The sequence below is a fragment of the Sycon ciliatum genome, chromosome 13, assembly GCF_964019385.1.
Source record: "Sycon ciliatum chromosome 13, ocSycCili1.1, whole genome shotgun sequence".
Classification (NCBI taxonomy): Eukaryota; Metazoa; Porifera; class Calcarea; order Leucosolenida; family Sycettidae; genus Sycon; species Sycon ciliatum.
Window position 1 is genome coordinate 8,365,676 of NC_088655.1, and position 18,324 is coordinate 8,383,999.

Sequence of the window (18,324 nt, forward strand, 5' to 3'; positions counted from 1 at the left end):
AGTGCTCAACACCGAGAGGCAGAGCCGGTTCAGACAATATGAGGACAAAGAAAGTGTTTTAACTTGAGTTTCACGCACTAAGCGATCATCAGAAACAGTTACTATTTTCTGTTTGTCTGTCTATATGTAATATTTATAGACTTATAACTCTCCATATTCACCCTATCGTCCCTACAGCCCAACAAACGAGTCATGTTGGTCATACATGTACATGTACGCAGAACTAACGTAAGTCCTTGTTACTTCACTACCGACTGGTATCGTCTTGAATGAATCGGAGAGCGACGTGTTCTTGACAGAATCTTGATCAAGTTTGTTAGGACAGATTGTGGACACGTACTGGTGCATGTGGCACGGGACGCGACGACCTTGGAGAACACGCTCGAGCCAATCACCTTGGAGAACACACTCGAGCCAATCACCTTGGAGAGCACGCTCGTGCTTTACGTGAGCCAATCATCGTCGGTTTTGATGAGAAGATTTGACCAATCTGTGAGCATCATTTTCGGGAGTTGGTGAATAGACAGCAATCTAAGCAATTCTGCTCTCCCTTATTATCTTTTCAGGCAGCGCTGCGGAGCTGTTGTGTGCCATAGAAAAGTTCTACGCCAACGTCCATAAACAGAACATTTCCGAGTACAAACGAAATTCCTTGCTTGTCGCTCGACCTACAATCCATCGACATGCCGAGTGTACAAAACTTTGTTTGCTTGCTGGCTGATGACTTGTCACCACCTGGTCACATGCGGATTTCATTTGTACTCAGAAAAGTCCTGTTTGCGTAAATTAGTGTAGAAATGTTCTACGGCACTCGCCATCTCCGGTGCGCTGACTGAAGAGAAATCAAGCGCAGCACCGAGTACTGCTCTCTTTACAGTAAGTATCAAAAAGTGGTGAATATAAGTGGTGAATATCTAGCAATATCCACCACTTATGTAGCTGGCCAATTGCATGTGGGTGAGTATGGAATGAAGTATAAGCCAGTGTATAAAGAGCAAGAAGGTATGTATTTTGAGTATGTATATAGCATACAGACAGACTAAGAAAACAATAGTAACAGCACACACTCTTGATCTCTTAAAATAGCATTCCACTCAGCCTCCGGCATATCAACCCCAGACGAGATTTCAAAGCAAACATCCTACAACTTGTCATCTCTTCCGTATGTACTTGCTCACATTGCTCAGCACATCTATAGCTCCATTGCGCCCAGCCTCTATGATAAACTCCCTATTACCATCGCTACTGCCTCAGCAAGCAGCTAAACTTTGATCTCTCTGAATCTGATCCCCGTGCCTGTAATTATTTTTCTCTTATTGACCACAGGCCATCGTGAGAATAAAATTTTTCAACCGCAAATTGAAGGGCAGTTGAGTGCAGATAGATGAGAACAGGATAAAGAGAGAATTGCTTTGTTAAAAGGAATCACGCACCTGTTTGTCCCGGGAGCTCCGCTTCATCCTCCTCATACAGGTTTGCAATGCGTTCGTATGTTGACCACATGGCATGGCTGAAGATACACACACACAAACACACACACACACACACACACACACACAAACTCACACACACATTCAAAACGAGCAAACATGCAACATACTGACTATTTTGATGACATAACAATCAATACTTGCACACGCATGCAGATGCCCACATTACTGGCCGCACTCCTGCGCGCATTTCTGCTCACACTCTTGCCAACGCCCAAACTCCTGCCCACACTCCTGTCCGCACACTTTGCCCATGCTGCCCCTGCCCACATTGCCCATGCCCACACTGCCCCTGCCCACACTTCCTTGCCCACACTCCCTGCCCACACTCCCTGCCCACACTCCCCCGCCCACACTCCCCAGCCCATACTCCCCTGCCCCCACTCCCCCACCCACCCTTCTCTACCCACACTCCCCTGCCCACACTCCCCTGCCCCCACTCCCCCACCCACCCTTCTCTACCCACACTCCCCTGCCCACACTCCCCTGCCCACACTCCCTGCCCACACTCCCTGCCCACACTCCCTGCCCACACTTCCCCTGCCCACACTCCCCTGCCCACACTCCCCTGCCCACATTCCCCTGCCCACACTCCCCTGCCCACACTCCCCTGCCCACTCTTCTCTACCCACAGGCCCTGCCCACACTCCCCTGCCCACACTCCCCTGCCCACTCTTCTCTACCCACACTCCCTGCCCACACTCCCCTGCCCACATTCCCCTCCCCACACTCCCTGCCCTCACTCCCCTACCCACACTCCCTGCCCACACTCCCTTGCCCACCCTTCTCTACCATGGCTCCGGGTTCACGGATATGTGTTTACTGGCCGACATTATGCCATCCGTGGTTAGTGCACCCACACAGTCACTGGCCACAGTGTGAGCGGGCCTAGCTTCCCCAAAAGACCCCCTTTCAGAAGAACAGTGTACACTCTGCTCACACTCCCTGCGAACATTCCCTGCCCACACATCTCTGCGCGCATTCCTGATCACACTCCTGCCCACACTCCTGCCAGCATTTCTGAACACGCTCATGCTCCTCCCCTCACTTCTCTGCTCGCATTCTTGATCACACTCCTGCCCACACTCCTGCCGCAACTCCTTCCCACACTCCCTCCCACGCTGATCAGTCCAGCCCGCCCTCCTCAGTCCTGCCTACACTACTGCCTACACTTCTGCCTGCACTACTGCCTACACTACTGCCTACACTACTGCCTACACTACTGCCTACACTACTGCCTACACTACTGCCTACACTACTGCCTACACTACTGCCTACACTACTGCCCACACTACTGCCTACACTACTGCCTACACTACTGCCTACACTACTGCCTACACTACTGCCTACACTACTGCCTACACTACTGCCTACACTACTGCCTGAACTACTGCCTACACTACTGCCTACATTACTGCCTACACTACTGCCTACACTACTGCCTACACTACTGCCTACACTACTGCCTACACTACTGCCTACACTACTGCCTACATTACTGCCTACACTACTGCCTACACTACTGCCTACACTACTGCCTACACTTCTGCCTACACTACTGCCTACACTACTGCCTACACTACTGCCTACACTACTGCCTACACTTCTGCCTACACTACTGCCTACACTACTGCCTACACTACTGCCTACACTACTGCCTACACTACTGCCTACCCTACTGCCTACACTACTGCCTGCACTACTGCCTACACTACTGCCTACACTACTGCCTGCACTACTGCCTACACTACTGCCTACACTACTGCCTGCACTACTGCCTACACTACTGCCTACACTACTGCCTACACTACTGCCTACACTACTGCCTACACTACTGCCTACACTACTGCCTACACTACTGCCTACACTACTGCCTACACTACTGCCTACATTACTGCCTACACTACTGCCTACACTACTGCCTACACTACTGCCTACACTACTGCCTACACTACTGCTTATACTACTGCCTGCACTACTGCCTACACTACTGCCTACACTACTGCCTACACTACTGCCTACACTACTGCCTACACTACTGCCTACACTACTGCCTACACTACTGCCTGCACTACTGCCTACACTACTGCCTACACTACTGCCTACACTACTGCCTACACTACTGCCTACACTACTGCCTACACTACTGCCTACACTACTGCCTACACTACTGCCCACACTACTGCCTACACTACTGCCTACACTACTGCCTACATTACTGCCTACACTACTGCCTACACTACTGCCTACACTACTGCCTACACTACTGCCTACACTACTGCCTACACTACTGCCTACATTACTGCCTACACTACTGCCTACACTACTGCCTACACTACTGCCTACACTACTGCCTACACTACTGCTTATACTACTGCCTGCACTACTGCCTACACTACTGCCTACACTACTGCCTACACTACTGCCTACACTACTGCCTACACTACTGCCTACACTACTGCCTACACTACTGCCTGCACTACTGCCTACACTACTGCCTACACTACTGCCTACACTACTGCCTACACTACTGCCTACACTTCTGCCTACACTACTGCCTACACTTCTGCCTGCACTTCTGCCTACACTACTGCCTACACTACTGCCTACACTACTGCCTGCACTACTGCCTACACTACTGCCTACACTACTGCCTACACTTCTGCCTACATTTCTGCCCGCAGTTCTCTTCACACACTATACCACACACCAGGCTTTAGGCTGTACACCCGTTCATGCACTCACCACAATATGCTGAAGTGATAATTTGCAAAAATTGTCGTTAAGCGAGCAGTGTAGGGAAATAATTGCCACTGCCTACTGACCAGTACTTTGGCCGAGTGGTTGTGGGCTTGCCTGCGAATCGCAAGGTTCTAAGTTCAAGACCAGTGCTGACACCAGTGAGGGTGTACTGTGTTAACAAATACTGTGATGCAAGCGTGAACCACTTTACATGCAGTTATAACTGCTCTGACAACCACTGTCAACTGTGTACTCACTACACTGTATTCGTAGTGAGGGTAACATAGATGCAGCTAACAAGGTTTGCACCTTGTCGGGCATTGCTTGTGATACTTACTACGTCATCCTCACTGTCACGTGCTGCATCTGCCACCCTGGTATCTCAGGCATGGTGGTGGCATTGTACAAGCAAAACTTCCTAAACTGTGTTTCTCAACACAATTGTATAGCCAGTTTTGTTGCGCAACTGCGATCTTTTCTTTCTTCTGATTATGTACTTCAAATAGGGAAATGAGTTTTTAAAAGGATCTGGGAACTACACAGCTCAATAAGACCTTTCTGCCTTCTAGGGATGACACCGCCGCCACATGAAGAGACAACATGAAAACACCACATGAAAAGACAACATGAAAAGACCACATGCAAAAGCGTCAGATGCCGCTTTTTTACGGATGGAGAGGAAAATTCAGATCCACCAATTACAGTATATGGGCAAAGGTGAAAACCCATTTTCTGCATCAATGTTGCCCTGTTTTCCACACCTCGTGTTCCCAACTCACTGTGGTGTACAGCACAGCTGAAGCAATTCTCTTCAAGTCAAGACTTGATCATGTTACATATACCTGTCATTGCACAATCATGGTCTGAGAACTCACTCACCGGGCCAGGCTGACTCATTATGCTGGAAATGGTGCAGCACATTTCACTGAACTTTACCTAGGACTTATTCAACTGTTCTATACTTCATTGTAGAGCAATGCATGAGTAGAACTTACAGTGGTGAAGTGGGTAGGACAATACCACAGAATCCATGAGCAGCATGACGCTCAGCATGGCCTGATACATTCAACAGGAAAGAACAGAAAACAGCATATAAAAACTATCCATGTCTCTGTGCAGAAAAAATTGATTATAGGAATGGGTATAAATTTGGAGAATGAAGTTGAAGACACCACTGCAGCTGTACTTATGGTTGATAAATATGGTGGTAAAGACACACCTGGCAATATGGGGGTAAACACACGCCTGCCAACACTGGCTCTCTATTCTGCAAAGTTCTGGCAGAGAGCTCTCCTTCTCACCACCACCACCATCAGTTCGCGCCTGGTGCCTGGTCGATGCATGGCTGGCGGTATCCGGCATAGCAGGCTGGTACATCAAGTAGCGCATGTCACATAGATGATGACACAGCAACGACATACACCGATGAGTCCAGCGGGGAAGAAACGTACGTCGCAATCGAGCTATGTCGTTGCTGTGTCATCATCTTTGTGCTATGCGCTACTTGATGTACCAGCCTGCTATGCCGGATACCGCCAGCCATGCATCGACCAGGCGCCAGGCGCGAACTGATGGTGGTGGTGGTGAGAAGGAGAGCTCTGTGCCAGAACCTTACAGCCTAGAGAGCTTGTGTGGGCAAGCGTGTGTTTACCGCCATATTGCCAGGTGGGTATAAATTGTAAATTGATTTCATAAAAGGTAAGCATAACACACATTCCCAAATTGTCATGTATTCACTATCCACAGAGACAATTACCCTTTTTTTTCGTACAGAATCTCCTGCAAACTGAAGTTCTCTTTGAGACCTGAGCAAGCTCATAGATCAAATGAGCCTCTAAATTCAAAAAGGTGGCGTATGTCATTTTTGAGCATTTTGAGTGACCTATACCCTGGCATTGCTGTATCCCAGGAGATCACTGTAAAAACACCTAGGTCTAAAATTGTCATGTTTCACAGAGTTATAGATGTTTCAAAAAGTGAGTTATACATGTACATCACTTTATGCGGAAAACACACAACTTTAAAATGCATTTTTCTCAGTACTGCGTGTAACGACATAAGCGTGTATGTTCGCAAGTTGTACTTATTGTACTGTTGAGATACCCAATTCAAATAAATCAATATAATACAATACAAGAATAGAAAAAAACCTCTTTTCCGATCTAGAGACGCAAGTTGTGTTGCAAGATAGTGTGAAGTAGACATTTGCACACAAGTAAACTAACACTAGCATACAGGGAGCACACATGGTGTATTGAGCACATTCAACTTTAAACAAGCGACGAGGAGATAATAGCTTTCCCTGATGAGTGTGTCACGAAAAATGATTAGGAATTTTTGCATTTTGATTCATCATATTATTCTCTTTTTTTGTTTCGTAACATCCGCCTTACTTATACTATTCTTGACTTGTTTTATCGGCTGAACGCGTCCTTATCAACATCCAGTTTTTAAGTTGTGCATTCGCCTCATAATGCATGCTGCCAGAACACTCTGGTTGACTTTGCTATGAATGAAGCCACAGTTTTCACATCTGACATTAACGAGATTGCTTCAATACTTCTACACCTAGGTACCTGACAAAAACGAGATTGTTTCAACACTTCTACACCTAGATACCTGCCAATAACGAGATTTCTACACCTAGGTACCTGAAAATAACGAGATTTCTACACCTAGGTACCTGGCGTGGTATTTGCATTCACGGTGCTTGCAATGCTTTTCTTTTCTCCAGCATATTTCAAGACAAAATGATACAGTTTGTTTTACATCACCAGGCATACACATAATTATGGGATAGGTGTGCAATGAGATTGGTTATCTGTCTACTCATGATTAGTCACAGACTGTTAATCCACATACTTGTGATAAGTCACGCAATATAGACTCATCCACTCAACATAAGCCAAGCACTTTCGAAGCCCGGACGTTTAAAAAAATAATTTCTTGACAGGCAAGCGCAGCGAGATAGGCAAGAAAATATTTCTCGGGCAATATTTTTCGGTTGCAACCATGGCAACTGATGAATTTGTTTATCGTTGTTTCTTTTCCTGGCTTCCTCAATCAGGTTTGAATCTCATCAGTGTCCTTGCCCTTCCAGCCTTCATTTCTATGCACATAAATATTGCTTTTCAAACTTTTCCTATGATGTGATTTGCCTGCTTACATGATGCCATACAATCACCATTGGGGACATGCGCCTGGTTTTTACCCTCACTGCGCTTCGGTGCGAGGATTTTTTCCGCCTGGCGCGGTCCATGAAAATTAATCTGACCGTCCCACAAGCTTCAAGAAGCAGCGCTGTTCTGCATTGTGACCTATCCTTGCAATCCTCGTGCATACTGTCTTCTTTCTATTTAAACAATTCTGTTCTCAGTCAGTATTTCTAGACTTCTCTCGTCATCCGGTTCACATCTATCTGCGGTCAACTGTCCTTTGATTAGTGTGCTGTTCCATTTTATGAATAGGTCTGTCTGTAAAACAGAGATGTTCCAGGCTGTCCAAGACAGTGCTCAATACCGAGAGGCAGAGCGGGTTCAGACAATAAAAGGACAAAGATAGTATTTTCACTCTGAGTTTCACGCACTAAGCGATCATCAGAAACAGTTACTATTGTCTGTATGTATATTACTATTGTCTGTATGCCTGTCTATATGTAATATTTATTATTAATAGACTTATGCCTCTCCATATTCACCCTATCATCCCTACAGCTCAACAAACGAGTCACGTTGGTCATACATGTACATGTACGCAGAACTAACGTAAGTCGTTGTTACTTTACTACCGACTGGCATTGTCTTGAATGAATCGGAGAGCGATGACTGTGTTCTTGACAGAATCTTGTTCAAGTTTGTTAGGACAGATCGTGGACACGTACTGGTGCCTGTGGCGCGGGACGCGACGACCTTGGAGAACACGCTCGAGCCAATCACCTTGGAGAACATGCTCGAGCCAATCACCTTGGAGAACACACTCGAGCCAATCACCTTGGAGAGCACGCTCGAGCCAATCACCTTGGAGAACACGCTCGAGCCAATCACCTTGGAGAGCAAGCTTGTGATTTACGTGAGCCAATCATCGTCCGTTTCGATGAGAAGATTTGACCAATCTGTAGGCATCATTTTCGGGAGTCGGTTAATAGACATTAGCCCCATCCCTCACACAAACAAGTCAACAAAGAGGCATCTTTGGATTGAGGAGTGCTGGTTTCGAAACAACTGGTTTGAAGCTCAAAGTAGAGCTGGTGTTAGCTCAGAGCAGAGCTGCTGTTAGCTCAGAGCAGAGCTGCTGTTAGCTCAAAGTAGAGCTGCTGTTAGCTCAAAGTAGAGCTGCGGTTAGCTCAAAGTAGAGCTGCGGTTAGCTCAAAGTAGAGCTGCTGTTAGCTCAAAGTAGAGCTGCGATTAGCTCAAAGTAGAGCTGCTGTTAGCTCAAAGTAGAGCTGCTGTTAGCTCCAAGTAGAGCTGCTGTTAGCTCAAGGTAGAGCTGCTGTTAGCTCAAAGTAGAGCTGCTGTTAGCTCAAAGTAGAGCTGCGGTTAGCTCAAAGTAGAGCTGCTGTTAGCTCAAAGTAGAGCTGCTGTTAGCTCAAAGTAGAGCTGCGGTTAGCTCAAAGTAGAGCTGCTGTTAGCTCAAAGTAGAGCTGCTGTTAGCTCAAAGTAGAGCTGCTGTTAGCTCAACGTAGAGCTGCAATGCTAAATGGATGTAATATAGCGCAAGGCAGAGCCGCAGCAAATAGCTAGATAACACCAGTTGTGAGAGTGGACCCGGTTAGTGGGTACGATAATATTATGATGGTGTGAATAAGTTGGATAGGGAGGGATGGTGGGAAAAGAAACACTGCTGAAGCACGATCCGTTGTCTGGAAGAGCACAACAGGGCAAGCAAGATTTGTTTTTCTTTTCCGCAAAAAATGGGCTGGTGCCATTTGTGATTACGCAGCAAAACAAAGCGCATGACGTCAGTCTTGAATGCAGTACACAGCAATGCAGTGCAGTGTGTGCGCTAGTTCGGATTGTTGCTAACAAGTACTAGCACAGCTAGTACACCATTAGCCCCATCCCTCACACAAACAAGTCAACAAAGAGGCATCTTTGGATTGAGGAGTGCTGGTTTCGAAACAACTGGTTTGAAGCTCAAAGTAGAGCTGGTGTTAGCTCAGAGCAGAGCTGCTGTTAGCTCAGAGCAGAGCTGCTGTTAGCTCAAAGTAGAGCTGCTGTTAGCTCAAAGTAGAGCTGCGGTTAGCTCAAAGTAGAGCTGCGGTTAGCTCAAAGTAGAGCTGCTGTTAGCTCAAAGTAGAGCTGCGATTAGCTCAAAGTAGAGCTGCTGTTAGCTCAAAGTAGAGCTGCTGTTAGCTCAAAGTAGAGCTGCTGTTAGCTCAAGGTAGAGCTGCTGTTAGCTCAAAGTAGAGCTGCTGTTAGCTCAAAGTAGAGCTGCGGTTAGCTCAAAGTAGAGCTGCTGTTAGCTCAAAGTAGAGCTGCTGTTAGCTCAAAGTAGAGCTGCGGTTAGCTCAAAGTAGAGCTGCTGTTAGCTCAAAGTAGAGCTGCTGTTAGCTCAAAGTAGAGCTGCTGTTAGCTCAACGTAGAGCTGCAATGCTAAATGGATGTAATATAGCGCAAGGCAGAGCCGCAGCAAATAGCTAGATAACACCAGTTGTGAGAGTGGACCCATGAAACCAGCACTCCGTTAGCTAAGCACTATTGACGCATAGCAAGGGTCAATTAATGTCAGCACAGGCAAGCATTGCGCAGCTAGAGTTCAGTAGCTCGTTACTCACCCGAGTTGGGGATCATGGCATCCATGGCACGGCAGCAAGCCGGGACGATAGCTGGCGCTATGCGCTTGTTGTAGTCTGGATGTAGCATAGACACGCATCGCTCTTTCCACTGACCTGCCACTCGGAAGAAGGAGTCGGGGGGCACTAGCCATAGCAGCGGTGGTGGCTGCACCAATGTGGACCGAATGCCCAGAGTAGTTCGACTGGGATGGTACACCGGCCGCAGCGACAAGAGACCATACTGTTACTGTGAATGACTGCCTGGTCAGCTGCTGTCTGTTCGAGAGTGCGAACAAGAGTTGCTCCGGTCCCTCGCGACGAGTGACAAATGGGTAGCTAACAATGGCACGGACCGGGCAGTACGGCGGTACAGACGGGCCAATGTCACTAGTTACGCCTTTACCGAATGGGTCCATCTTGGATGAAAGCAGGAAGAGTTGCAGGCGTCCATCACCAGGGGAGCTAGTACAGCCCCGTGTGATGCCATTAGTGAATTCAGCGCACCGAAGAAATCCAAAGAAGCAGCATGGCGGCTTGGTAGAGCAGCTTTTCATGGCCATTCAGGATACTACTTTTCCGGCGTGCATCCGTCAGGTGTCGTAGGATTGGCATAGTTATAGGAAGGCGAGGGGTGAGTGCAGCCGTACCATGGCATCGCTGGATGCCCTTCAACACCCTCTTCAGAAGCCACGCATCTACTAAGGGGCCGGCAAACCCATTCTCAAGGTGGGCTTTATGCACCGCACTCGCATACACAGATACAGTTCAGGGCACGCTGATCATAGTTCACGCATGAATGTGTGTCCAGGAACGATGACTCGGGCAGCAAAAGTGAGCTTCCCCAGGAGGGACTCGAGTTGACGCTGGCCGATGCTGCGCTCGCTGATAGTAGCCATGAGTGGCGCACGGATCTCGGACAGCTTGTCCTCTGGTAGCCGAGCTTCGTGGCGCTCGCAGTCTAGGACAATACCAAGGAAGGTCAATGATGGTGATGGCCCTTCGAGCTGGGATGGAGCAAAGAGGAGTGCCGAGATACGTGAACGCCCGGAGGGGGATGGTGAGTTGCTGGTTGGCTGCAGCCAAACCAGTGGAGATATCGAGAAAGTCATCGAGGTAGTGAAGCCGGTGATCTATAGCAAACTCGTGCTGCATGATCCAGTTGACTGCTGTGGCTACTGAGTCAAAGACGGCTGGGCTGGAGCGGAGGCCGAAAGGCAGAAAGCGCTCGTAGTAGTAGGAGCCTTCCCAGCGAAGTCCTGACGGCGGACTGGGATCTGCCGAAATGCACTGCGTACATCGAGCTTGGACAAATACACAAGCTGTGGGCATGACATGATGATGTTGATCGCGTTGTCAATGCTCGCGTATTGCAGAGAGAGCGGCTCGGCAGGAATGCTGTCGTTTGCGCCGGTGCCTTCCGGACTAGACAGATGGTGGATCATTCGCGGCTTGCCGTTCTTTTTGGGGATGGCACCAATACCAGAGCGGCGCATGAACTGAAACGGAGGTGACGGAAATGGGCCTGTGGTCTCGCTGCGGGCGCAGGAAGCAGCTAATTGCTCGGATATAAATGCCGAGTGAGTGAAAGCCAATGGTAGATTATTAGAGAAAACCGAAATGTCGTGTTGGCCGGCAGATCCAAGAGTAAAGCCACGGCGCAGGCCATGGAGAACATACGCAACACATGATTGATCTGAGTGGTTACGTAACAGGCGGGCAAAGTGGTCAGCTAGCAGTGTGGTGTCTGCAGAGTGTATAGGAAAGAAGCTACGTACCGAGTCAAGCGATTCAGTAGCCATTCTGCTAGGAGCGGCGGGGTGGCCGATTGGCTCCGCGCTGCTGCTGGTTGCACATGATGCATGGGTGGTCCTTGCCACACTGGCTGCAGGTGTGGGAGAAGCGGCACGACGACGAAGAACAGCGACCTCCATTGAAGTTGCGGCAGATTTCTTGGCCGTCGCTGGTATGGTTGTGACCACTGGAGGTAAATGCTGCTGGCTTCGGGACGAAAACGACACAAACCGCCCCTGGATGGACCGTCTTACATTGAGCGCATTTTGGGTGTGCATGGCCTGTGACAGCTATCTGCCATAGGTTCTCGTCGATGGTGTCCAACCTCTTCGTGCCTGGTTACTGGGCCACGAGCATCCGCAGCTGGCGGTCGTACTCTAGCCATGCGCTTGGGAAGAACTGGCAGTTAGCAGTCAGGATCAACTGCTGGTACGCAATCAGTTCAGCAGTGCGGTGAAGGGCAGCAGCCGTGATAACAGACATGTATGTGGTCCATGCCTCGAGCCGGGTAGCTACATGTGTAATTATCGTGAACCTTGCGACGCACCCGCTTCGCGTCATCCGACTCAACGATATTTAGTTGGCTATCGTTATTCGGGCTGTGCACCAGCCGGAATGTTGGGCCGGAAGTGTGCAAGAATTTCAGGCAACAAACTAGTTACTTGAAAAATCTACGAACTCCCCTCGCAAGATACGTTCTTGCACAGCCTTGGGTACAGCTGGTGAAGGTGGCTGATCGGGTGGGTTACAGGAGCTTGGCCTGGCGTAGTGGCGGCAGCTGCCGCATTGCCTTGGCCTTGGGTGAGGAGCGGCACAATGCTCTCCGATAATAATAAAATGGCGGCCGACAAAGCCGACTACACCTCGTCCCGTACGGGAGCGCAGAGATCCGTTCAGCCCGCGTCACCTGAGCTGGCGGAGGAAGCATTGGTGCACGTCGGGCTTCCGGGCTCGCGAGCCGTGTCCGCACTGTCATGTTGCTGGTTCTCTTGGCCGGAGCAGACCTCACTACCAAGGGCTAGTTGTGCCAGCAAATGGTCCTGTAAAATACTTTTACTAAGTTTCCTTTCGGATTCAAGCCGCGCTGAGAAGGCTCGCCGCGGAGGGCTTGGCAAGGCATTGCCTTGACAGTGTCGACAGTAAGGTCAGACATACTGAAGAAATACAGTGTCGAGGTGACACTCGGGCTGGCAGCAAAGCTACGAAAGGAAAAGAAACACTGCTGAAGCACGATCCGTTGTCTGGAAGAGCACAACAGGCCAAGCAAGATTTGTTTTTCTTTTCCGCAAAAAATGGGCTGGTGCCATTTGTGATTACGCAGCAAAACAAAGCGCATGACGTCAGTCTTGAATGCAGTACACAGCAATGCAGTGCAGTGTGTGCGCTAGTTCGGATTGTTGCTAACAAGTACTAGCACAGCTAGTACACCAGCAATCTAAGCGATTGTGCCCTCCCATATTTTCTTTTCAGGCAGCGCACCGGAGCTGTTGTGTGCCCTAGAAAAGTTCTACGCCAACGTCCATAATCAGAACATTTCTGAGTACAAACGAAATTCCTTGCTTGCCACTCGATCCTCAATCCATGGACATGCCGAGCGTAAAAAACCTTGTTTGCTCGCTGGCTGATGACTTGTCACCACCTGGTCACATGCCGATTTAATTTGTACTCAGAAAAGTCCTGTGTGCGGAAGTTAGCGTAGAAATTTTCTACGGCACTCGCCATCTCCGGTGCGCTGACTAAAGAGAAATTAAGCTCAGCACCGAGTACTGCTCTCTTTACAGTACGTATCGAAAAGTGGTGAATATAAGCGGTGAATATCTAGCAATATCCACCACTTATGTAGATGGCCAATTGCATGAGGGTGAGTATGGTATGAAGTATAAGCCAGTGTATGTAGAGCAAGTGTGTGTAGAGCAAGAAGGTATGTATTTTTGTGTGTTTTTGTGTATGTATATAGCATACAGACAGACTAAGACAACAATGGTAACAGCACTCAAATTGAAGGGCAGTTGAGTACAGATAGATGAGAACAGGATAAAGAGAGCAGTATTATGTTAAAAGGAATAACGCACCTGTTTGTTCAGAGAGCTCCGCTTCATACAGGTTTGCAATGCGTTCGTCCGTTGACCACATGCCATGGCTGTAGATACACACGCACACGCACACGCACACGCACACACACACACACACACACACACACACACACACACACACACACACACACATAATTATATACAAACACACACACACACACACACACACACACACACATACAAACTCACGAACACATTCAAAACGAACAAACATGGAACATACTAACCATTTAATGACATAATTCGATACTTGCACACACACATGTAGATGCCCACATTACTGGCCGCACTCCTGCACGCATTCCTGCTCATACTCTTGTCTACGCCCAAACTCCTGCCCACACTCCTGTCTGCACACTTTGCCCACGTTGCCCCTGCCTACACTCCCAGCCCACACTCCCTGCCCACACTTCTCTGCCCACACTCCCCCACCCACACTCCCCCTGCCCACACCACACTCGCTGCCCACACTACTCTGCCCACACTCCCCCTGCCCACACTCCCTGCCCACCCTTCTCTGCCCACATTTCTCTGCCCACACTCCCTGCCCACACTCCCTGCCCACACTCCCCTGCCCACACTCCCTGCCCACACTCCCTGCCCACACTCCCTGCCCACACTCCCCTGCCCACACTCCCCTGCCCACACTCCCCTGCCCACACTCCCCTGCCCACACTCCCCTGCCCATACTTCTCTACCATGGCTCCGGGTTCACGGATATGTGTTTACTGGCTGACATTATGCCATCCGTGGTTAGTGCACCCACACAGTCACTGGCCATAGTGTGAGCGGATCTAGCTTCCCCAGTTGACCCCCTTTCAGAAGAACAGTGTACACTCTGCCCACACTCCCTACCCACAATACCCTGCCAACACTTCTCTGCGCGCATTCCTGATCACACTCCTGCCCACACTCCTGGCGGCACTCCTTCCCACAATCCCTCCCACGCTGATCAGTCCAGCCCGCCCTCCTCAGTCCTGCCTGCACTACTGCCCACACAACTGCCTACACTACTGCCTACACTACTACCTACAATCCTCAGTGCTGCCTGCATTACTGCCTACACTACTGCCTACACTTCTGCCTACACTTTTGCCTACACTACTGCCTACACTACTGCCTACACTACTGCCTACACTACTGCCTGCAGTTCCCTTCACACACTTTACCACACACCCGACTTTAGGCTGTACACCCGTTCATGCACTCACCACAATATGCTGAAGTGATAATTTGCAAAACATGTCATCAAGCCAGCAGTGTAGGGAAATAATTGCCACAGCCTACTGACCAGCACTTTGGCGGAGTGGTTGTGGGCTTGCCTGCGAATCGCAAGGTTCTGAGTTCAAGACCAGTGCTGACACCAGTGAGCGTGTATGTACAGAACTATCACATGTCACATGTTGCACGTTGATACTATTAGTGTATTGTAGTTACGAATTGTGTACAGAACTGTCACATGCTGCAAGGGCAGTATTGTCAAGACCTGCTAGGTCGCTTGCAATATTGGTGCGGTGCGTATTACTGCTATGCATTTCGCGAGTGTAATATTTATTTGTTAGTCTGTTAGATCTGTTACATCACGAGTGCATATCCGTTACGTCTACGTCGAGACACATTTTACGATATAGTAATTGCTATGCGTGTTCGTACCACGACATGTTCACGAGCGGAATATCTTGTGAATCGTGCTAATTTATTATAAGTAGAATTGTTGACACACTAATTTGGTTGCAATGTACATGTACTTACTAGTACTTGATCCGTTGCATTATCGCCATCCGCGGCAACTCCGCTACGATCTACTTGGCGAAACTTACTCTCGCTGACAGGGTGTGCTGTCACCCTGTCGCTGGGTGCAAGCACCCCTTGACAGACACTGTTTTCACCTCCGTAATCAACAATTCTTTAGTCTTTCACTTCAGCACATTGCTAGTTTCTGTTTTGTTCTGCATTCAAATTATGATTGCTTTTCTTTTTGTTGCACCTGCACTCCGCGCTGCACGTGCACGCGGACTTTGGCAGTCGCCATAATAATTATTAGTATCTCTATGGCTACGGCATGCATTTTCTGTACGCTGCATTTTCTCTCTATGCCACGTCGTTGTGTACATGCATGCGGCGCAAGCCAATGCACGCACGCAGGCACGTTTTGCTGAGAACAGCGATTTGAGAGAGAGTTTTTGTCAAGTTTTGAGAGAATGGTGGTTAGCTTCTTGCCCAGATTAGTGACAGTTGTGGTTGTTGTTTGCCTTTTCGTTTTCCTGGTTTCATTCTCTGCATTTTTAGTTGTGTTCCATGTCTGCATGTTGTTTTCCGAGTGTCAGTTCACTACACCAGAGTTCGAACAATTAGAATTTAATACAGTCTTCACCGAAAGGGAAAGAGTCCTAAACAACTGGTCCTTCGAGCCGGATCTCGGACTGAGCTTGTTCTGTAGAGTGTAGTAGTATGTAGACATTGTAGTAAAGTTATAGTGCTGTGGAACGTAAAGTTAGCATCATGTCCTCGGCGTCAGCTCCGCGTACGAGCCAACGCTCAACCAAGGGTGTGCCACCATTGAGATATGGACACGAGGAGCCCGAACTCGCCGCGGCTGCGGATAAAAGGAGCTCGGTGTCCGCTGTCCCGTCCAGGGCCAGTAGCGGTTCCCAGCTCAAGGTCGAACTGAAAGCTACAGAGCTGGAAGCGGCGGAGGAGCTCGCCACCATGGAGTTAGATGTAAAGAAGAGGGAGATTGAACTCCGCAAGGACATTTGGGCCAAAAAGTTGGCGTTAGAGGAAGCAATAAAAACGGAGCAGCTGTCCCAGAGGAGTTCCTCGAGGCGGCGAGGGCATGGGTTGACTGCGGAGGCACTTGCCAAGTTTGACGATGCCTTGCAAAGATGTGGCAACACTCGTGTCGTCCCGGCCGCAAAGTGCGTATCATTGAGTTGTGTGGAACAGGGTCGCGTTGTCAAGCCAGCAGGGCAAGCTGGTGCCGAAACCCGGGGATATGATAGCCTTACTGAACAGACAGCAGCAGTGGATGGCGCGCGGAACATGGACTGGAGAATGTCAGCCGCAAGGCAGTCAGCTGGCACGTCTGAGGCCTCCGAAGATTCTGCAGTGTCATTCAGTCAGGCTCAGCAGCCAAGGCCAATCTGGCACTCAGCTGTGCGGCATCCAGGAGCTGCAGTGCAGCACACGATGGCAGTGCAGCAAGGAAAGCGAGCCGTGCACCATCACCACGCTTCAGTGCATCAACCAGTAGCAGCTGCCTCGTACCTAGTGCGGCAGCAACCAGTGCTCAATCAGCTACCTGTAACCGTTGCGGGTGCACTGAGCATGCCTCAGCCGCAGCCACAGCCACCACAACAGTCACAACCGCAGCAGACGTACAGACCACAGCCTCGTCGAATCGTCGAACATCAGACGCTCCCACCCGACATGGCCCGCGTGCAGAAATGGGCAGACGGCATACCAGACGGTTGGCGCCAGGGCATTCGCCCGGCACAAATAAAACCGTTGGAGTTGCCAAAGTTTAATGGGGAAGAGAACAGCTACATGAAGTGGCAGCAGCGGTTTTTGCGTCTGGTGGACGAGGACCCATATGTGTCCGACCACTACAAGATGGCTCGTCTTCGCGGAGCAGTGGCCGGTGGAGCAGCAGAATATCTGATAGCGGACTTGCTGGACGGCGAGGGTGCGTACCAGTCCGCAATGGCTGAGCTGGATGCGTGGTATGGTGGCAGCCAGCGCGAGCTCGAGCGCCAGCAGAAAGAGCTGTATGCACTGCCACGCATTCAGCACGACAAAGACACCGCCGCTCTGCAGACGCTCGCCATCAAGCTCCGCAACGTGCTGCTAAACATGCAGGCGGGCCACATCATGTCGGGAAGAGAGATGTACGTAACGGTTACACAGAAACTGCCCCGCAACCTTCTGCTGCGCTACATTGAGCGTTATGACGACGCCACTGGTAACGTGGATGACCTGTCCAGATGGCTGCTGGATAGAGTGCATCGCATGCGCCAGGTCGATGCTCGCATTGGGGACGTCTTGACGGTCAAAAAGCCGGAGAAAGCGGCTACAGGGCGTACGCAAGGCCACAACACCATGGCCACCGTTCCAGCAGCTAGCAGCAGAACAACGTCGGCCTCGGCACCAGAGCCACGAACAACGGTGTGCCCGGTGTGCCAGGGGCATCATGCCCTTGCTGTATGTGCTGAGCTGCGCAAGATGTCGGTGCGCGAGAGGTGGGGAGCGGTCAAGCCCCTGTACAGCGTTTGTACGAATTGCCTACAGACAGGGCATCGTTCAAATGACTGCTCTGCTAAGCCATGTGATGCGTGTGGACGAAAACATAACAGTTTGTTACATGTTTGGAAATCGGCCAAGCCACACATTAATATCTCTACTACTGACGCCAAAGACAGACACACAGCGGTCAGCA

The 18,324-nt window shown here is 49.7% G+C and overlaps 1 protein-coding gene across 1 annotated transcript in view; it reads right to left on the minus strand.

The window, feature by feature from the left end:
- LOC135829449 (uncharacterized) overlaps positions 1–18,324 on the minus strand; it is a 66,992-nt gene that overhangs the window by 9,782 nt on the left and 38,886 nt on the right. The window contains exons 9-11 of the mRNA XM_065341853.1: positions 13,869–13,936; positions 5,228–5,288; positions 1,434–1,510 (exon numbers count right to left, since the gene is read on the minus strand). Coding sequence (XP_065197925.1) covers positions 1,434–1,510; positions 5,228–5,288; positions 13,869–13,936 — 206 coding nt within the window. The remainder of the gene's footprint in view (positions 1–1,433; positions 1,511–5,227; positions 5,289–13,868; positions 13,937–18,324) is intronic.